Source organism: Anomaloglossus baeobatrachus, chromosome 3, assembly GCF_048569485.1.
Source record: "Anomaloglossus baeobatrachus isolate aAnoBae1 chromosome 3, aAnoBae1.hap1, whole genome shotgun sequence".
Taxonomy (NCBI): Eukaryota; Metazoa; Chordata; class Amphibia; order Anura; family Aromobatidae; genus Anomaloglossus; species Anomaloglossus baeobatrachus.
The window spans coordinates 136,016,586-136,039,174 of NC_134355.1; the positions used below are offsets into that span (position 1 = coordinate 136,016,586).

At 47.0% G+C, this 22,589-nt stretch overlaps 1 protein-coding gene across 1 annotated transcript in view; it reads left to right on the forward strand.

Annotated features, from left to right (window-relative positions):
• Positions 1-22,589, forward strand: part of HEATR5B (HEAT repeat containing 5B) — a 178,140-nt gene that overhangs the window by 12,463 nt on the left and 143,088 nt on the right. The window contains exons 3-5 of the mRNA XM_075339495.1: positions 5,738-5,949; positions 15,507-15,615; positions 16,794-16,937. Of these exons, the coding sequence (XP_075195610.1) occupies positions 5,738-5,949; positions 15,507-15,615; positions 16,794-16,937 (465 nt within the window). The remainder of the gene's footprint in view (positions 1-5,737; positions 5,950-15,506; positions 15,616-16,793; positions 16,938-22,589) is intronic.

Here is a 22,589-nt window from a genome sequence, read left to right on the forward strand (position 1 = left end):
TGATGCCTAATGGCCCAAGAGGCGCCAACTGCTCGCGTGGAATGAGTCCGCAGCCCACTAGGAATGGGCTTGAGTTGCAAGTGGTAGACCACCTGGATCGCAGAGCGAATCCAGCGAGCCAGCATTGCCTATGAAGCTGCCTCTGCTTTCTTAGGCCTTTCAAGAATGACGAACAAAGAGTCTATGTTCCTAAAGGGGCTGTCCTGGGTACGTAATATCTGAGAGCCCTCACAAGGTCTAGCGAATATAGAACCCTTTCCACCCTATGGACTGGGTGTGGACAAAAGGAAGGCAGAACAATGTCCTCGTTCATATGAAACGGGGAAGTAACCTTCGGAAGAAAATCCGGAAGGGGGCGTAGAACCACCTTGTCCTGATGAAAGATCAGAAAGGGTTCGCGGCAAGAGAGTGCTGCCAGTTCCGAAACGTATCTGATGGACGTAATCGCCACTAAGAATGTTACCTTCCAGGAGAGAAGAGCAGGAGAAGATTCCTTAAGAGGTTCAAAAGGAGACCTCTGGATACCGTCCAAAACTAGATTGAGGTCCCATGGGTCCAGCGATCGTTTATACAGGGAAACTAGATGGGAAACACCCTTGAGGAAGGTCTTGACTTGCGGATTGCAAGCTAGGCGGTATTGATAGAATATTGAGAGAGATGAAACCTGCCCCTTAAGGGAGCTGAGGGCCAACCCCTTTTGCAACCTGACTGCAAAAAAAAACCAAAACAAGAATTCTGGGGATCGCCAGAGGCATAGGTTGGACATTAGATTCCCTGCACTGGGAAAGGAAAGTTTTCCACGTACGGTGGTAAATACGGGATGAAGGCCGGCTTTCGGGCACTGTACATGGTGGAGATGACCGCGGGAGACAATCTCGCTCTTGTTAAAGTCCAGGTCTCAATGGCCAGGCCGTCAGCTTCAGGGCTTTGGAGTTCTGATGGGAAATGGGCCCTTGGGTCAGCAGGTCTGGGATGCTTACGAGGCACCATGAGCAATTGTACTAATTCATCATACCAGGCGCACCTGGGCTAGTCCGGTGCTAGTAGTATCACCGGGACTCCTTCTGCCTTGATCTTCCTGATTACTCGCGGCAGCAGGGGCAGAGGCGAAAAACATGTAAGGCAGACAGAAACGACTTCAGGAGACTAGAGCATCCGCGCCAATGGACTGTGGATCACGTGACCTGGCTAAGATCGCGGTTACCTTTGCGTTCAACCTTGAGGCTATTAGATCCACGTCTGGTGTACTCCAGAGAGTGCAGATGTGTGGGAACACTTCTGGGTGGAGAAACCACTCTCCGGCGGCCAGGCCTTGACGACTTAGAAGGTCCGCCGCCCAGTTCTCTACTCCCGGTATGTGTAACACTGAAAAACACGGTCCCCCGTCGATTAGGCCCAGGTGAGGATCCTGAGGACCTCGAGATAAGCTGTCTTGCTGCTGGTACCTCCTTGCCGATTGACATAGGCCACAGCTGTTGCATTGTCCAATTGGACCCGAATCAAACGACCTGTTAGCAGAAGGGGGGAATGACCTGAGCGCGAGAAGATCGCGCTGATTTTCAGGATGATTTATGGGAAGGGAAGACTCCTGAGGTGTCCAACATCCCGAAGCAGTGTGGAGCCAGTACGCTGCTCCCCAGACTAAGAGGCTGGCGTCCATGGTCACGAGTAGCCAGTCCACTTGGGGGAAAAAAACTCCTTCTCGATATGGAAGAGGACTGAAGCCACCAGCAAAGCGCATACCTGACTGAAGGTGTCAGGTGAAAAGTTCGTCCAAGGAAAAAGGGGCTCTTGTCCCAGGCAGCTAGAAGCGCAAGCTGCAGTGGGCGGTGGTGTGGCTAAGCGAGCAGCACTGCCTCTATAGCCGCCGCTATCCTACCTAGCACTCTCATACTGAATCGTATGGAGCGAGAGGAGTATGTAGAGGGCAGTGTACTGCTTGTTGTAGAGAGGTCGCCTTGTCTTGAGGGGAAAATATCAAGCCCCGAAGAGTGTCCAGGGACATGCCCAGGGAGGTGACGGATTTTGATGGGACCGGGGATGATTTGACTGGAGTGAGAAGCCGCCCTAAGTGGGATAGGGATAGCTGCACGCTGGTTGAGCCCTTGATGAAGAGGTCATCCAAACAAGGCAGAACAGCCACTCTTCTGGTGTGAAGGACACTCATGGCGGCCGCCATGACCTTAGTTAAGACCCTTGGTGCTGTGACAGAGCCGAGGGTAGGGCCACAAATGAAAAAAAGGAAGTCCTGAACAGCGAAGTGGAGGAACGTTTGGTGAGCTGGAGCGATGGGTATGTGCAGGTACGCGTCCCTAATTGCTAGGGAGGCAAGGAATTCTCCTTCGACCATAAAGGTAATAATGGACCCTAGGAAGTCCATTCTGAATCTCCTTACGTGCACATGTTTGCTCAGGTGTTAGAGGTCCAGGATGGGACGAACTGACCCGTCCTTTTTTGGGGACTACGAGAGGTTAGAATAGAAGGCCTTGAACCTCTCGCCGTCCGGAACAGGTACCATCACCCCTGCCGTTTAGAGGGAGTGGATTGCTGAGGAGAAGGCCTCGTGGTGTTTTGGAGCCTTTGGGGGGGGTGAGAGAAAAGACTGACCAGGGGATCGGGTCCAGAATTCAATGTGGTAACCGGAAGACACAAGGTATCACACCCATTTGTGGTCTGAGGCGGCGGCCCAGATGGAGGAGGACGAGACTCCTCGGTCTTTGTCTAGACTGCCAGGACGAGGACTCGGGGAGGGCTGAGAAGGTCGGGCCCTGCGTGTCTAGTAAAAAAACATCCTGGCCTAGAGTTGGGGGAGGGAGGTACTCTTTTCCTCCCGTGGCGTCAGACAAAAAAAAAAAAGAGCCTGTCTAGACGATCGGCAAACCATCGGTCTGGAAAAAGAGTACTGTGAGAGGCTTCTTAGAGACCGAGTCTGCTCTCCATTATCGGAACCAGAGGGCCTTACAGATGGCTATTGTATTTGAGGCGGGAATAACTGCGCAGGTAGCAGCGCCGAGGGAGGCCTGCATGAGGTACTCTGCCGCAGCAGCAAAGTGAACTGTTACATCTGTGAGGGTCTGAGGGAAACTGGTAGTCCCGGTGCCTGTGCGACCCACACGGAAGGGGAGAGGGACCCGCGGCCTCGAGGCAGAGCGATCAAGCTGCTCCACTTGTCTATCTGTCGGGTCCTTGAAGGAGGATTCATCAAGTAAAAGACAGGAGTGGTCCTTCAGGCAGGCGGAAGCCGGGTGAGGGTCCACCGAGGCCGGATCGGCCCAGCCCTTAGAGACAGCTAAGCCAAAGGGGTACCGGGACTCCATGAGTTTACGGATACCGAAGCGGCATCAAAATTTTTTTTTTTTTTTTTGTTTGTTTGAGGTTTCTTCACCCTTTTAAAGGAGACCGCAGGGTCAGTAGTAGTGGATGAGAGATCTTCCACATGCAGAGTTTTGGTTGATTGCTGCAATAAGGGAGTCCATCGCAGCTTGATCGCTCAGGGAGGTTGAAACCAAGGAATCATACCGATACAAACATCATTCCCCTTCCTCCGGCTCTTGAGAGACCGCGGAACATGTGGGAGAACTCCATCTGTGTACCCCAGAGGGAGAACCATGGGGGTCCTGCCCTTTTTCTGATCTGCAACCGGTGAAGCAGAGGGCTGATGCTTATCAGAAGGACCCTCTATAGAGGTGTCATCAGGCTGCGTTCTGTCCAGGGGCCCCGAGGGGTGTGAGGACGATGTTGCATAGCCAGCACCAGGTTCTGGGAACTGTGCCTATTCCGGGGGACTGGGAGCCATAGGCTCTGGGCTGGCAGCGGTTGCTGCGGTGGTGGCGGGGGGAAGCTACAGGGGCACCGGACTCGCAGAAGGAAGAGGTGCTATCATCCCCTAGTAGCTCAGCGTCTTATAGTTGTTGCTGTAGTTGTGCAGGGCATAAAACATGTGACTGCAGCCCCTGTCTGATGAGCCACAAACTGATTGTAATGAGGGAGCAATGCTCTGCACAGCTAATGTGCAAGTGAGGCTATAACTCACCCAGAACCCTGATGACCCCTCCCCCCCTCCTCCTGTGTCCCAGTTCTGGGAAGGAGGAAGCCAGCTCTGAGAGACGCCCACAGGCTCTGATCACAACAAGAGGGAGCAATGCTCTGCAGATCCTATGTGCGGAGGGTTACGTGCGCTTTCTTATCGAGTGTCGGAGGGGACGGGGCTTAGCTCTGACAAGACGGCATGAGAAAATATAATAAACAAAAAAAAAAAATGGTGGGAAGGGACTCTCCTTTCCCCCCCCCTCCAGTCCTGCACAATAATGGTGGACAGAAAAAACTCTATAAGTGTACCGCAGCTGCGGGTGCACTGAGTCCTGGGGGCTCTCCCCCTCCCCCCGCCACAGGTGGAATGCTATGCAGGAGTCTGCAATCACAGCTCATGTGCATCCAGTCAGTGTGACCTTTGCTCCAAATCAGTGTGGAGAGTCTGACGCTTACTGGCAGAACTTGTATCAACTCAGAGCCTGCCAGAGGGACTGAGAAAGTTTTCATCTGCTGTGAAAAAATCGGAATGATCTCACCTCAGCTCCTGTGGAGATGGCAGTCTCTGCCTGGTCACACTTGGTGCAGAACGTGTATCAACTCAGAGCCTGCAAGAGGGGCTGAGAAAGTTTTCATCTGCTCTGGGCTCTGGAAAATCAGTGCCATGAGACCTGTCGTCCAGTGAGTAACAGCCCAGGATCCAGCGTCGCAGGAGGGGGTACGGGGAGGCAATATCCGCGTTCCTGCCTGTTGATGGTTTTGGGAAATCGGTCCCCGAAGGAAACTGTCGCCCTCTAAAAACAAAAAATTCTTGCTGCAGTAGTCTGCAGAGATGTGCCTCCTATAGACACTAAGCTAAAACTGAAGTAGCCTGGCTGGGCCAGGGGGTGTATACTGCAGGGGAGGAGCTAACATCTTTGCATCTACTTAGTGTCCTCCTATGGATAAGCAGCATAACACCCATGGTCCTGTGTCCCCCCAATGAGGCGTCAGAGAAATGGTGTTTTAATCAAAACACAAAATATTGAAACTTCTCGATACAGATGAAGTGCTGAGCATTGTGTAAGGCTGCTTTCACACATCCGGTTTTAGCAGTGCGTCTCAATCCGGCTCAAAAACCTATGCAACGGATGCGGCGAAAAAAATGGATCCGTTGCATAAGTTTTTCCATGTGGCCCATCCATTTTTTGACGGATATGGCTTGATACTGAGCATGCGCAGTGCAAAAAAACACATCCGGCGGCCGGATGCGGTTTTTGCCGCAGGACGCCGCATCCGGCGTCCACAGGCTTGCATTGTAAATCGCGTCGCATCGCGCCGGATCTGACGCGATGCGTTTTTTTTCGGCGCCCAAAAAAAGTGCCAGGCAACGTTCCATCCGGCCGCTGCATGGACTAAATATGCCGCATCTGGCAAAAACTGGACGCAACGCAAGGCCATGCGGCACAATACGGCGCTAATGCAAGTCTATTCAGAAAAAACCTCAACCAGCGGCAAAAAAAACGGTTGCGTTTTTTCTGCAAAGCGCCCTATTGTGCCGCTCAGCATAAGCTGGATGTGTGAAAGCAGCCTTAGAGGGATCTGGAGACAGGATCCATAGAGGACCCATAGCACATACTGTAGCAAAAGGACTTATTCAGCCTGATTGTATGTTTCGGTTCTGCATTTACTTACAATGTGTTCTCTATAATGTTTCTTTTTCTTACAGACCGACATCAAGGAAAACCAGAAAAAACTTGTGGAGCAGCTGACTGGGCTCATAAGTAGTTCCCCTGGGCCACCTACACGCAAACTACTAGCCAAGAATCTTGCCACTCTCTACAGCATTGGAGACACCTACACTGTGTTTCAGACACTAGACAAGTGCAATGAAATGATCAAGAGCAAGGATGACACTGCTGCCTATCTGCCAACCAAACTGTAAGGCTTCCAGCATTGGCTGTGACTTGTGAAATCCATATAGTGTCAGTGGTGGTCATTTTGGGGGATTGTTTTCTTTTTCCATCTTTGGTTCGTGTCTGCTATTGTAGGACAATTCTATCGATGTGTAGGAGACTCCGCTGCAGTACCACACATAACCCGTGGACAGGTGTGGCGTTGGGCTGCTTTAACACCTCCGGTTTTAGCAGAGCCGGCCAATCCGGCTCTAAAACCTATGCAACAGATGCGGCGACAATACCGCATCCTTTGCATACGTTTTTTACATGCGGCCCGTCCGGTTTTTGCCGTTTGCGGCAGGCTACTGAGCATGCGCAGTGGAAATAACCGCATGCGGCGGCCGGATGCGGTATTTGCCGCAAGACGCTGCATGCGGCGTCCATAGGCATTCATTGCAAATCGCGCTGCATTGGCCGGATGCGGTGCGATGCGTTTTTTTTTTTTTTGCCAGACAAAAAAACGTGCCAGGCAACGTTCCATCCGGCCGCCGCATCGGCTAAATCTGCCGCATGCGGCAAAAAACGGATGGAGCGCAAGGCCATGCGGCACAATACGGCACTAATGTAAGTCTATGCAAAAAAAAACGCAACCGGCGGCAAAAAAAAGGTTGCAGTTTTTCTGCAAAGCGCCGGATTGTGCCGCACAGGAAAAAACGGATGTGTGAAAGCAGCCTTAGTTTTCAAGGAAAGAAAACCTCTTTTCTAACCCAATCTCATCCTTTTAACCCCTTCAGCCCCCAGCCTGTTTTCACCTTAAAGACCCGGCCATTTTTTGCAATTTTGACCAGTGTCACTTTGACAGGTTATAACTCTGGAACACTTCAACGGATCCTGGCGATTCTGAGATTGTTTTTTCGTGACATATTGTACTTCATGTCAGTGGTAAATTTAGGCCGATATGTTTTGCGTTTATTTGTGAAAATTTCGGAAATTTGGCGAAAATTTTGAAAATTTTGCAATTTTGAAAATTTGAAATTTTATGCCCATAAATCTGAGAGATATGTCACACAAAAAAGTTACTAAATAACATTTCCCACATGTCTACTTTACACCAGCGCAATTTTTGAAAAAAAAAAAATTTCCGTTAGGAAGTTAGAAGGGTTCAAAGTTCATCACCAATTTCTCATTTTTCCAACAAAATTTACAAAAAAAAATTTTTTAGGTACCACATCACATTTGGAGTGATTTGAGAAACCTAGGCGACAGAAAATACCCAAAAGTGACCCAATTCTAAAATCTGCACCCCTCACTCTGCTCAAAACCACATCCAAGAAGTTTATTAACCCTTTAGGAGCTTCACAGCAACCAAAGTAATGTAGACGAAAAAATGAAAATTTTACTTTTTTAACACAAAAATGTTACTTTAGCCATAAAAATTAGTATTTTCACAAGGGTATCAGGAAAATTGCATCATAAAATGTATTGTGCATTTTCTCCTGAGTACGCAGATACCCCATATGTGGTGGTAATCAAATGTTTGGGCACACAGCAGGACTCGGAAGGCAAGGATCGCCATTTGAATTTTTGAGTGCAAAATTAGCTGCACTCATTAGCGGACGCCATGTCGGGTTTGAAGACCCCCTGAGGTGCCTAAACAATGGAGCTCCCCCATAAGTGACCCCATTTTGGAAACTAGAGCCCTCAAATATTTTTTCTAGATGTTTGATGTGCACTTTGAACCCCTGGGGGCTTCACAGAAGTTTATAATGTTGAGCCGTGAAAAGAAAAAATTTTTTTTTTACCACAAAACGGTTGCTTCAACCAGGTAGCTTTTTTTATCACAAGGGTATCAGGAAAAAATGCACCATAAAATGTATTGTGCATTTTCTCCTGAGTACGCAGATACCCCATATGTGGTGGTAATCAAATGTTTGGACACACGGCAGGGCTCGGAAGGCAAGGAGCGCCATTTGAAATTTGAGTCCAAAATTAGCTGCACTCATTAGCGGACGCCATGTCGGGTTTGAAGACTCCCCGAGGTGCCTAAAAAATGGAGCTCCCCCATAAGTGACCCCATTTTGGAAACTAGAGCCCTCAAATATTTTTTCTAGATGTTTGATGTGCACTTTGAACCCCTGGGGGCTTCACAGAAGTTTATAACGTTGAGCCATGAAAAGAAAAAAAAAATTTTTTACCACAAAACTGTTGCTTCAACCAGGTAGCTTTTTTTATCACAAGGGTATCAGGAAAAAATGCACCATAAAATGTATTGTGCATTTTCTCCTGAGTACGCAGATACCTCATATGTGGTGGAAATCAAATGTTTGGGCGCACGGCAGGACTCGGAAGGCAAGGAGCGCCATTTCACAGCAAAATTGGTTGGAATTATTAGCGGACGCCATGTTGCGTTTGGAGACCCCCCTGAAGTGCCTAAACAATGGAGCTCCCCCACAATTGACCCCATTTTGGAAACTAGACCCCTCATGGAATTTATCTAGCTGTTTAGTGAGCACTTTGAACCCCTGGAGGCTTCACAAACGTTTGTAATGTTCAGCCGTGAAAATATTTTATTCTTTTTTTTACCACAAAATTGTTTTTTCAAACAGGTAGCTTTTTTTTCCACAAGGGTATCAGGAAAAAGTGCACCATAAAATGTATTGTGCAATTTCTCCTGAGTACGACGATACCTCATATGTGGTGGAAATCAATTGTTTGGGCGTACGGCGGGGCTCAAGAGAAGGAGCGCCATTTCACAGTAAAATTGATTGGAATTATTAGCAGACGCCATGTTTCATTTGGAGACCCCCTGAGGTGCCTAAACAATAGAGCTCCCCCACATGTGATCCCATTTTGGAAATTAGACCCCCCCCATACAAAAAAAATTAGTTTGGCGAAATAAAAAATACAGACATCAGTAAAAAAAAAAAAAAAAAGGAGCGCCTGCCACTAAGACCAGTGCCAAACGTGAGAGCAATGCACGAGTCTCGCATCGCATCATCCACTGCAGTCTGGAAGCGAGCAACTGTGCTGGATAATGCGATGCGAGAGGGCGGGGTGGCAGATGAGAAAGGGCGCAGCGGATGGAAGATGGGAAAGGGCGCAGCGGGTGGAGGAGCGGCAGAGGATGGGAAAGGGCGCAGCGGATGGATGATGGGAAATGGCGCAGCGGATGGATGGGAAATGGCGCAGCGGATGGATGGGAAATGGCGCAGCGGATGGAGGAGCGGCAGAGGATGGGGGGGGGAGGTGAGATGGGGATACCTACCTTACAGGATGGATCTAGGCAGCAGGATCACAGCAGACAGAAGAGGCAGCAGATGAAGGAGGCAACAGATCGAGGAGGGTGAGAGGGGGCAGTAGATGGAAAATGGGAGAGAGCAGGCAGCAGATCGGGGAGGGGGGCAGAGTCTGATGGGAGAGAGAGATGGCACATGGAGGAGGGGGGGCCCCGGGGGGAGGGTGGCTTGCAGCACATGTAGGGGGAGGGTGGCTTGCAGCACATGTGGGGGGAGGGTGGCTTGCAGCACATGTGGAGGGAGGGTGGCTTGCAGCACATGTGGGGGGAGGGTGGCTTGCAGCACATGTAGGGGGAGGGTGGCTTGCAGCACATGTAGGGGGAGGGTGGCTTGCAGCACATGTGGGGGGAGGGTGGCTTGCAGCACATGTGGGGGGAGGGTGGCTTGCAGCACATGTGGGGGGAGGGTGGCTTGCAGCACATGTGCTGCAAGCCAGCCACCCTCCCCCCACATGTGCTGCAAGCCAGCCACCCTCCCCCCACATGTGCTGCAAGCCAGCCACCCTCCCCCCACATGTGCTGCAAGCCACCCTCCCCCCACATGTGCTGCAAGCCAGCCACCCTCCCCCCACATGTGCTGCAAGCCAGCCACCCTCCCCCCACATGTGCTGCAAGCCACCCTCCCCCCACGTGGGGGGAGGGTGGCTTGCAGCACATGGAGGGATAGGAGGTGTGGCGATGGAGAAGGGGCAGCCGATGAAGGAGGCGGCGGCGGCCGCCGATCGGGAACAGTGGGGGCCGATTCGGGGGCAGCAGCGGCTGAAAAAGGTGGGTGCGACGGCGGCGGGGACAGTGGCGAGCATGGCGGCGGGGACAGCGGTGGATCGGGAGCGGCGGCGGGGACAGCGGTGGATCGGGAGCATGGCGCCGGGGACAGCGGTGCATCGGGAGCAGCGGCGGGGACAGCGGTGGAGCGCGTGCAGCGGCGGGGCGATCGGAGACAGCGGCGGGGACAGCGGTGCATCGGGAGCAGCGGCGGGGACAGCGGTGGAGCGCGTGCAGCGGCGGGGCGATCGGAGACAGCGGCGGGGACAGCGGTGCATCGGGAGCAGCGGCGGGGACAGCGGTGGAGCGCGTGCAGCGGCGGGGCGATCGGAGACAGCGGCGGGGACAGCGGTGCATCGGGAGCAGCGGCGGGGACAGCGGTGGAGCGGGAGCATGGCGCCGGGGACAGCGGTGGAGCGGGAGCATGGCGCCGGGGACAGCGGTGGAGCGGGAGCATGGCGGGGGGGACAGCGGTGCATCGGGAGCATGGCGCCGGGGACAGCGGTGGAGCGGGAGCATGGCGCCGGGGACAGCGGTGGAGCGGGAGCATGGCGCCGGGGACAGCGGTGGAGCGGGAGCAGCGGCGGGGCGATCGGACACAGCGGCGGGGACAGCGGTGGTTTGGGAGCAGCGGCGGGGCGATCGGGGACAGGGGCGGGCGGCGGGGACAGCAACTTACCGCTCTCCTCGGCTTCCAGGGACGGTCACAGGCCGCAGATCCACATTGATTGGAGAGAGCGGTCACAAGACCGGTCTCTCCAATCAGAGCTGGGGGCGGGTGAAGCATCGATCACCCAGCTCCAGCCAATGGCCAGTGCTACAGCAGCACTGATCAGGGCTGGATTTCAATGTTCCAGCCATTTTCAATGGCTGGAACATTACAGTGGCTGTAATTGGCTGAGCGGCGTTCGTCAGCCAATCACAGCCTCTGTAGGTTCGGGGAGGAGGCACCACCCCTCCTGAGGTCAGGCAGAGGTCCCCTCCTTCCCGAATCTACCGTTTAATAAAACAACTTTCACTCCCCGGGGCTCCGGGACCGCGATTTCGCCATGACGTACTGAGTACGTCATGGGTCGTTTAGCACCATGTCACCATGACGTACTCAGTACGTCAAAGGTCGTTAAGGGGTTAAAGGGGTTGTCTAGAATTATCAGAGAGTGGTTTAAGGGCAGGACATGATATTAACTGTTAAATGTCCCACCAGTCCTTCTTGATGACATTACAGTTATCATTCGATTCTGCAGCCACTTGATGGCCTCAGTGGTAATGATTGCTTGTTCAACACTTGGCCATATTGTCATGTAATTGATGTACATGCCATGATAGCTGCTAAATTCTCAGGGGCCATCAGAGTAGTGGTGGTACAGCAGGGGATTTCATAACTTTGTTATAGTGGTTATCACTTAAAGGGAACCCATCACGTAGGAAAAATACTATAACCCTATATCTGAATGTATAATGTGCAGGCATATAGCGTTACAATGCTGCCTGGACTTGGTTAAAGTGTGGCTATCAGAAGAAAATTACCTTATTTCCTCCTGGCAGCCGCCGGCTCTCAGTCATGGGAGCATCCATGGAGTGGCTACAGTCACAGCTCACAATGGCTCACTATACTGTGAGTAGCAGCTGAAAACACGTCCTGGCACATTGATAGCTCTTTGCACAGATGCTCTGCAGGGCCAGCTGTCAATCAAAGTGCTGGATGTATTTACAGTCGCCACTCACAGTATAGGGATTAGTCCTGTGAGTGACTGTAACCGTGCTTCATGCATGACCCCATGACTGAAAGCTGGCAGCTCATAGGGGAAATAAGTTTATTTACTCTCAGTAGCTGCACTTTTAGTGTGGCGGCTGGGCAGTATTGTAACCCTGCTTTCCAAGGTGACAGGTTCCCTTTAATTTTGTTACATTTTTTTTGTTGCTAGGCCACTTTCTTACCATCCCATCACTTTTAGTCCTGTAGTAAAGTTAAAACAAGCCCTCTAATATTAATAGGTCTATTTTTGTTTTTATTTAAATTGGGACAGCCTGGTTTTAAGTAGAAGGATGATGTGCCTTGATGAGAAGCTGATTACACTGCATTGTCTTGCCCGGAGCTCTGTAAGAAACCTGCATCACTTTAGGGGAATTATAGTATTGCACAGTTCCTATTGAAATCGGAGTGCTGCCTTTAAAGGGAATCTGTCACCAGGTTTTTGCCACCTAATCTGAGAGCAGTTTATCGTAGTTGTCAGAGACCCTGATTCCAGCGATGTGTCACTTACTGGGCTGCTTAGTGTAGTTATGATAAAATCACTGTTTAATCAGCAGTAGATTATCAGTAGAGGACTACTTGTCGTGCTGCAGATAGTCCAACATATTTAGGTGCTCTGTGTAACTGCTAGATCTGCAGCAGAGAAAACATTGATTTTATTAAAATGACAGCAAACTGTTTAGTAAGTGACACATCGCTGGAATCAGGGTCTCGGTCTCTACATTATGCTGCTCTCAGATGAGGTAGAAAAAAACCTGGTGACAGATTCCCTTTAATGCATGGACATGCCGCGTCCTTCACAGAATATTTACAACCTCCTCCATCCCCCAGAGGATAACATTCACTATGTGTGCCATTTTGTAAGGAGTCTCATTTTAGATCCAGCTTCTTCTAGTGACCTAAAAGCTTTGAAAGTTGATAACTTTCCAAAGAAAGGATAAAGTGTCCACTGAAAACAATCTGCCATATCAGGTTTGTCAATCGGCAGCCAAGAGAATTTCCATTTGAGAAAAGGGAACAAAAACAATCTTAAGCAATGAAGAATCTTTAACCCATTAAAGATGCAAAAATGATTATGCCCTAAAACAGCACAGACACATGTGAGCTGAAGCTGCGCTGGTTACGTATTTCTGTCTTTGTACTTGCTCACCATTTACTGTACATTATTAGCTATTTAGTATGTGAATCTGATCAGGCAACTGCCAATAAGGTAGGATGTCCCAAAGCTTTATCAACATAAAACCAAAAAAATGAAATGTAGGACAAATGTTTATTGAAAATCTAAAACCATGTTTAATTAAAACATTTAAAAAGCATCCATGAGTACATCAGACACACAGAGAGCACACGGTGGGTGCGACATGAACAGACTAGTCATAGCGAATAGAATAAGTATTCCCATCCAAAGCAAACCCGATGTGTGTTTTGGAAATACTTTATCTGGGGCCTTATTCCTTATGACATTTTGAGCTATACAGTCATGGTGTTGGCACCTTGAAATTGTTCCTGAAAATGAAGTATTTCTTCGGAAAAAGTATTTCAGTTACACGTTTTGTCATACACAAGATTATTTCCTTTGTGTGTATTGAAACAATACAAAAAAACCTCGGAAAAATGGCAAATTGGACATAATTGCACACAAAACCCCCAAAATGGTCAGACAAAGTTGTTGGCACCCTCAACTTAATATTTGATTGCACACCCTTTGGATTAAAGAAATAAAATCAATCGCTTCCTATAACCATCAGTAAACTTCTTATACTTCTCAGCTGGAGTTCAGACCACTCTTTTACAAACTTCTCCAGGTCTCTCATATTTGAAGGCGCCTTCTCCCAACAGCGATTTTAATATATCTCCACAGATCTTCAATGGGATTTAGCTCCAGACTCATTGTTGCCACTTCAGGACTCTCTAATGCATTGTTTCCATCCATTTCTGGGGGCTTCTTTAAGTATGTTTGGGGTCATTTTCCTGCTGGAAGACCCCTGACCTAGGCCACAAACCCACCTTTCTAACACTGGGCACTACATTGCCACCCAAAATCCTTTGGTAATACTCAGATTTCATGATGCCTTACACACACAGTCAAGGCACCTAGTGCCAGAGAAAGCAAAGCAACCCTAAATCTTCAACCATATTTGACTGGTACTGTGTTTTTTTTCTTTGTAGGCCCTATTGTATTTTCGGTAAACAGTAGAATGATGTGCTTTACCAAAAAGCTGTATTTTGGTCTCATCAGTCCACAAGACCCTTTCCCAGAACGATTTTGGCTTACTTACATACATTTTGGCAAATTGCAGTCTAACTTTTTTATGTGTGTATCAGCAGTGAGGTCCTCCTGGGTCTCCTGCGATAGCGTTTCATTTCATTCAAATGTCGACAGTTCGTGCTGACACTGTTGCACTCTGAGCCTGCAGAACAGCTTGAATTTCTTTGGAATTTGATTGGGGCAGCTCATCCACCATCCGGACTATTCTATGTTGCAATCTTTCATCAGTTTTTCTTTGCTGTCCACATCCAGGGAGATTAGCTACAGTGCCATGGGTTGTAAACTTCTTATGTTGCGCACTGTGAACAAAAGAACATCATGAGCTCTAGATATGGACTTGTAACCTTAAAATTGTTGATATTGTTGATATTTCTCAACTACTTTGGTTCTTAAAGGCCCCGTTACACTCAACGACGTAAGATATATCGCCGGGGTCACGGATTCAGTGACGCACATCCGGCATCGTTGGCGACGTCGTTGCATGTGACACCAACAAGCGGCCGTTAACGATGGAAAATACTCACCAAATCGTCCATCGTTGACACATCGTTTATTTTCAAAAAATCGGTTGTTGAGGACGCAGGTTGTTCGTCGTTCCCGTGGCAGCACACATCGCTATGTGTGACACCTCGGGAACGACAAACTACAGCGTACCTGTGTCCTCAACGAGCACCGAGGTGGGAGTGACAGAGATGCGGCTGCTCTCTGCCTCTCCGCTTCTATTGGCTGCCCGCTCTGTGACGTCGCTGTGACGCCGAACGAACCTGCCCCTTTCAGGGAAGGTTGTTCACCGCCCACAGTGTCGTCGTTAGGGAGGGCTGTACGTGTGACACGGACAAGCGAGATTGTGCGCCACGGGCAGAACAGCGATGTCACTCCGTGTAAAGCCCCCTTAAGCCTTTTTCTCCTCTTTCTCTTCTGCATGCTTAGTGTGGCACACACAGACAGACAATGCAAACATTGAGTCAACGTCTCCCCTTTTTATCTTGTTTCAGGTGTGATTTTCATATTTCCCCTGCCTGTTACTTGCCACGGGTTAGTTTGGATGAACATCACACTCTTGAAACAAAGTTGTTTACCCAGAATTTCGCAAATGTGCCAACAATTTTGGGCTTTTGTGTGAAATTATGTCCAATTTGCCTGTTGTTTTCCTGTTTTTGTTTTTTTTTGTTTTTTTTCCGGTTATTCCAATACACACAAAGGAAATAAATTTGTATGAAAAAATCATGTGTAACTGCAATAATTTTCTTGGAGAAATATTTCATTTTCCAGAACAATTTCAAAGGTGCCAGCACTTTCGGCCATGACTGTATTTTTATATGTTAGATTAATATTTGTTCTGCATTTCCATTTTTTTTATTTAGTATATCATAATCTTGGGTTGCGCAGCATGACACTAATGGCAACTGATCAGGGAAGTAAAATGCTGATTCCTAGCAGTCTGTTACATCCAGTGGAGATGTAGTCCTCATTTTTACATCATGTAAACTTTTTGGCAATGTTTCATGTCTACTTTAGGGCTGCAGTTGCTTGTGTGGGAGCATTTTATGAAAAGATGGGACGGATGTTGGGAAGCTCCTTTCATGAAACTGTGAATAATCTTCTAAAATCTCTAAAGAGTGCAGAGGTAAGTGCTATGCACCTGTTTAGCGGTATAGTGTCCTAACTTATAAAGGCGCAAGCTCCATACTTTGCCATGTGTGGTCAATGCCTCAGTATGCTATTGTGAATGCACCAGCCCAGCAGTGACGGCTGGTGCATGAGATTTCAGACGGCAGGAGGGATGGCAACCGGGGATATGAAGCTAGTACTAAAGATCAGGGTTGCTGATTGCGCCTTATTTTTTTTTTCAGTTGGTTTATTCTAGTTTTCCAAAGTGTTCCTAAAAAATAGTTGGCTGTCCATATTTTTTTGGGTAAGTTGCCCAGAAAAAATGAAAACTCAAGTTGACCTTTGGGTGAAGTGCATCCACACACCTCCAATACACTCGTTATCTAATTAGCTCATGGAGGCAAGGCTTGATTTCTTTGCAGCTATACATAAAGGCCCTGTCACACACAGAGTTAAATCTGCGGCAGATCTGTGGTTGCAGTGAAATTGTGGACAATCAGTGCCAGGTTTGTGGCTGTGTACAAATGGAACAATATGTCCATGATCTCACTGCAACCACAGATCTGCCAAAGATTTATCTCTGCGTGTGACGGGGCCTTAAGACCTCTATAAAAGAGATATCATTTTAAAGAAAACCCATCACCTCGCAAAATGCTATGTATCTGCAGATATAGGGTTAATCTGCAGGTAAATATCATTACAATGCTGCTTGGCTGCCTTTCTGAAAGAGCGCCTATTGGGGGATAATTAACCTATTTCTTCCTGAAGCTGCTGGCTTCTGGTCTCTGGAGTGTGCATAGAGTGGCTAGTCACCATTTACTATACTGTGAGTGGCACTTTGATTGACAGCTTGCTCTGCACAGAGGCGTTGCATTTTTTTTTATTTTTATTTATAAGGGTCTATATTCGTTCTAGTCTAGTACATTTTCACTGACTTTTGGTTGAAACCATACAGTGCAGCAGACCGTACTGCCGGAACTACCCATCAGCAGGGACCAAAAGCATCACCATTTTGGTCCAAATCTGTGCGACCATTGGCCACCGCATGCAGTGAGCATAGTGACCTCTATGTGTGATCTGCCCCACCGTGTGATCTCACCTTTGGAAACGGCTAAAAAATAGATTTCCTTCTACTTGTTGTTCAGAACCTGATGTTAATTATCAGTGTTTAACCTTTATTTTGGCAAATTCCAGGGGCGAAGTGAAATCCTAATGAGTCTTCAAAAAGTTCTCAATGGTCTTGGAGGGGCTGCAGCTTCCAGTCACAGAGACATTTACAAAAATTCACGGTCCCTTTTGACAGACAGATCGATGGCTGTTAGATGTGCAGTCGCCAAGGTAAGTCAGTGTATATTCTTTTCTTGTGATGCCAAATACAGTCCTGGGTTTTCCCATCTAAATACAAGTGAATAGCGATATTAGGAGCACTCTTTGGTGACTGTGGCACTAAATTGCCTCGGAACCAACAGTATAATTCTATCCGACCGTAGTCAAGTGAAGGGGGTGAAGTACAAAATGGGACTCAGACAGTTTGCGGATACTGGCAGATAAGTCCTTGCTGGAAATTAACATTCTAATATCCGTATATATGATAATATTCATCTGATGTTTTTCTCTTTGAGCAATTGTCTAATCTGTTAATTTAGGCAGTCTGAGTTTGAGTTCCCAATAATTAGGAGGACTTAACCTTTTGCCTTTTCTGACCTCTGACAGATTTTTGGGCACAAACGATCTTAACATTATTATTTCTTTGTCGCTCCATTGGGAGACCCAGACAATTGGGTGTATAGCTTCTGCCTCCGGAGGCCACACAAAGTATTACACTTTAAAAAGTGTAACCCCTCCCCTCTGCCTATACACCCTCCCGTGGATCACGGGCTCCTCAGTTTTATGCTTTGTGTGGAAGGAGGCACACATCCACTCATGCATTCTCATATTAGTTATGTCGGTTGGAAGAAAAGAGGGCTCCCACGGGGCCCCCGGCATGTTCCCTTCTCACCCCACTACGTCGGCGGTGTTGTTATTGTTATTATTTTTGGTAAATATCAAACTAGGGTAAGATAGGCTACAGCCGACGAGGAGCGGGGGGGCACCCTAAACATTATGGTGCAACTCTGCTGGTAGGCAGGTGACAGTGAGGGCTAATTGACAGCAGATATATTGCCCCTGATTACTAGTATTATCTCTATAGGTATCAGTGAACACTGTCACCCCTTCTTTATCACTTTATCATACCCTATCTTGCATTTTGTACTTCACCCCCTTCACTTGACTACGGTCGGATAGAATTATACTGTTGGTTCTGAGGCATACCGTTTTAATCTGTTGAAATAAAGTATTGTTTTAGGGGATTTTTTTCTTTGGTCTTTATATTATTTATTCCTCTTTTTGATTATTGATTTGATTTTGACTGTGGCACTAAGTAAAAATTATATACAGTGGGAAAAATAAGCATTTGATGAACTGTTGATTTTGCAAGTTTTCCCACCTACGAAGAAGGAAGGGGTCTGTAATTTTTGTAGGTACACTTCAACTGTGACAGGCAGAAAATCACATTGGATGATTTTTAAATAATTTTAATTTTATTGCATGAAATAAGTATTTGATCACCAACCAACCAGCAAGAATTCTGGCTCACAGACCTGATATTTTTTTCTTAAGAAGCTTCTACTCTGCACTCCTTATCTGTATTAATTGCACCTGTTTGAACTCGTTACCTGTATAATAGACACAGATCCACATAATCAATCACACTCCAACCTCTCCACCATGACCAAAACCAAAGAACTGTCTGAGGACACCAGGAACAAAATTGTAGACCTGCACAAGGTTGGGATAGGCTACAGGACAATAGACAAGCAGCTCGGTGAGAAGGCAAGAACTGTTGGCATAATTATGAGCAAATGGAAGAAATACAAGATCTTGCTTGGTCTTGGGCTCCATGCGAGATCTCGCCTTGTTGGGTAGGAGGATTCTGAGAAAGGTCAGTGATCAGACCAGAATTGCACAGGAGGACCTGTTCAATGACCTGAATAGAGCTAGGACCACAGTCTCAAAGATTACCGTTGGTAACGCACTATATCGTCATGAATTAAAATTCTGCAGGACATGCAAGGTCCCCCTGCTCACACAAACACACGTCCTGGCCCGTTTGAAGTTTGCTATTGATTATCCAGAGGACACATGGGCGAAGGCTATATGGTCAGATGAGGCAAAATAGAACTTTTTGGTATTGACTCCAATTGCTGTGTTTGGAGGAAGAAGGATGAGTACAATCCCAAGCATACCATAGCACCATGAAGCATGGGGTGGAAGCATAATACTTTGGGGGTGCTTTTCTGCAATAGAGACAAGATGACTGCACCGTATTGAAGGGAAGATGGATGGGGGGTCATATATTGCGAGATTTTGGCCAACAACTGCCTTCCCTCAGTAAGAACATTGAAGCTGGGTCGTGGCTGTGTCTTCCGGCATGACAATGACCCGAAACACACAGCCAGGACAACTAAGGAGTGGCTCTGTAGGAAGCATTTCATGGTCCTGGAGTGGCCTAGCCAGTTTCCACACCTGAACCCAATAGAAAATCTTTGAAGGTTGCTGAAAATCAATGTTGCCCAGTAACCGCCTCGAAACCTGAAAGATCTGGAAAAGATCTTTATGGAGGAGTGGGCCAAAATCCCTGCTACAGTGTGTTCAAACTTGGCAAAGGACTACAGAAATTGTGTGACGTCTGTACTTGCAAACAAAGGTTTCTGTACCAAATATTTAGTATTCTATCAAATACTTATTTCTTGCAGTAAAATGCAAATTAATTATTTAAAAATCATAGTGTCTTTTTCTGGATTTATTTTTTTTTTTGGTAGGATTATGTATGTCACAGTTGAAGCGTACCTACGATAAATATTACAGACCTCTCCATTCTTTGTGGGTGAGAAAAATCGGCAGTGTATCAAATACTTATTTTCCCCACTGTATACAGTAGAAGACCCAGAAATACACTAGCGCTGTGCATACATGAATAATAGGCAAGTTTACTGAGATACAAAAAGCCCCAAAAAATTATTAAAAACATTAAAAATGACTCATAAGTCAATACTGACCTCTACCAATTGCACTATAATAGAGAACAGGAGAAAAACACACGACCATTATCCAAGGTGCAAAAGGTGAAGTCTTTATTGACGAGGAGTAGGTGCAGGGCGGCACAGAACAAGTGAGGGCACGGACATAAATCAATGACCAATAAAAACAGACAATTATCAGAAGTGATAGATAGTCACATTGATCAGGTCATAATATAGTGTAACTATATGATATCAACCATTTATTATACCCACAAACATATCAGAGTAGTGGATATATGGGCAAAGATGTCAGCAAACCAATGTAAAAAGTCCCATTAAGTAGGGAACAAGATCTATACCTATTCCATTAGTCTCATTCACCAATACTGGCTGGGAATTACTGGGAATATTGGTGGTCAGGGAGTGATGTCCGTGTCCCTCGGGAAGGACACGGACATCACTCCCTGACCACCAATATTCCCAGGTTAGTGTAACACTATAACAATTAGCTACATAGCTTTGGAGTTCCCTCTCCTTATTTTCCTATGGGCCACTACGGCTATACACCCGATATGAGATTGGCTATGGTTTGTTAATCTATGGACCCATATGGAGGGAATATGAGGAAAAATTTCCTCTTGCATCATTTAGTATTATAGTTGACCTGACAGACATTTATATCTTCTCTACCACAGCAGAATGTGATTGCTATTATATGACTTGGATGTCAGCTTGCAAATGTGTGATAATATTCACTTTTTGTGCTACCAGACCTAGTCATTGTTACTTAGGCCTGAATTCTTTCCAACCCCCATATGTTATCTATAAACTCCTCTGGTTTTGGTAATTCCCAGCCAGTATTGGTGAATGAGACTAATGGAATAGGTATAGATCTTGTTCCCTACTTAATGGGACTTTTTACATTGGTTTGCTGACATCTTTGCCCATATATCCACTACTCTGATATGTTTGTGGGTATAATAAATGGTTGATATCATATAGTTACACTATATTATGACCTGATCAATGTGACTATCTATCACTTCTGATAATTGTCTGTTTTTATTGGTCATTGATTTATGTCCGTGCCCTCACTTGTTCTGTGCCGCCCTGCACCTACTCCTCGTCAATAAAGACTTCACCTTTTGCACCTTGGATAATGGTCGTGTGTTTTTCTCCTGTTCTGCATTAATTACGACCCATCCTCAGTCCCCATCCAGCTCCCTATACATAATATGAAGGTTTATGTTCATATATGTGTCTGGTAAATCATGGTGTGGCTGCGGCTCTCTTTGTACAATTGCACTATAATAGCATATGAGAAATGACATGTATCATCAGCATAGTACTACAGTGGAACCTTGGTTTACAAGAACAATCCTTTCTGGGAGTGTGCTTGTAAGCAAAGTTACTCTTCTAGCAAAGCAAAATTTCCCAAAGGAAATAATGCAAGCTCAGACAATTCGTTCCACAACTTATGCAATATCCCATCTGGTCCCCCTATTGTGCCATTGCACACACGAACACACACATACACACACATTATGCTCACCTTACCTTCCGTTCCATCGCCGGCCTCCCGGTTCTTGTAGTTCACCGATGCAGGATGTGTATCGGGTAACCATCGCGACCAATGCTGGAGCTTCCACTACCAGAGTGCTGACGTCAAAGGCATGAGCATCTTGCCTCTGATTGGCCAGCGCGCTGCCTTTGAGAAGCAGCTAACAGCGGAAGTTCCTCCATCGTCGCGACTGTTACCCAATACACATCCTGTACCGGCGAACTACAAGAACCAGGAGGCCGGCGATGGAACGGAAGGTAAGGTGAGCATAATGTGTGTGTGTGTTTGTGCGGACTGCAAGAGCAGGTTAGAGCGAGGTTAAAGTATGGAACCGGAAGTGTGTGCGGTGAGTATTTGCTCATACAGCAAAGCTTGCTCGTAAACTGAGTTACAAATTTACAGCAAGCTTTGCTCGTATAGCGAAATACTCGCACACCAGATTACTTGTAAACCGAGGTTCCACTGTATATCAATCAAGACTAAATGCTAATATGTATTATATAATGCCAGACAATAAAACCCTTAAGTGACAATATATGGGGTACAAAAAATACAAGACATAGTCATCAGACTAGTTGCAGAATTAGAAAGAAAGCGTAAGTAATCCATGAATATTGATAAAGCCAAAAGAGTTAAAGTAATCCCCAGGGCAAGTTAAATGTAGCTGGCATGAAGCACAGTCTGAACATGCTGAAGGTACAAGAGTAAACCCTGGGTGTCGGGAAGCATGAACTCCATGCATGTTGCTGTTCATAACAGCTTCATCAGGGAAAGTAAAGAGACTGAGACACGTGATCATTAAATGCATATGTAATTAAAATAATACATTACTGGTGGTTGTGGCACTTTAGTGGAATGAGAAGTGACCTTCAAACATATGAAGCACATCCGGTATATCAATCGATGTGTGCACACGCATAAGCATGATTAGTCATGACAACATATCTCATAAGTGCACATGTGTGAGGCGGCCATGATCAGACCAGAAAAGCATAGAAGTATAGTCTGCAAAGCGTGTGTGTAGGGAAAAAGTGTAGGTACGCATGCACTGTGGTCACAGAGGAATAAACACGCGTTGTTATATTGTAGCGGATTGACACATGTCTGTATAGCAAAGAGAATGAGCGGCGAATACGCACTTGCACAGGCCGACCGACCGGCCTTATGACAATCTGAATATCCATAAACCAGGAAATTAAAACTATGCAGTATAATCAGAATCAACATGAAGAAGACAGAATAATAAGAAAGCTATGAATAATACCATCTCTTATATCATTGTAATGTTTTCCCCTAGCTCCCTTTGCCTTGGGAAGGGGGGGAGGGTGTTGCATAGGGTAGTATGGCACTTATTTTGAGTCTATA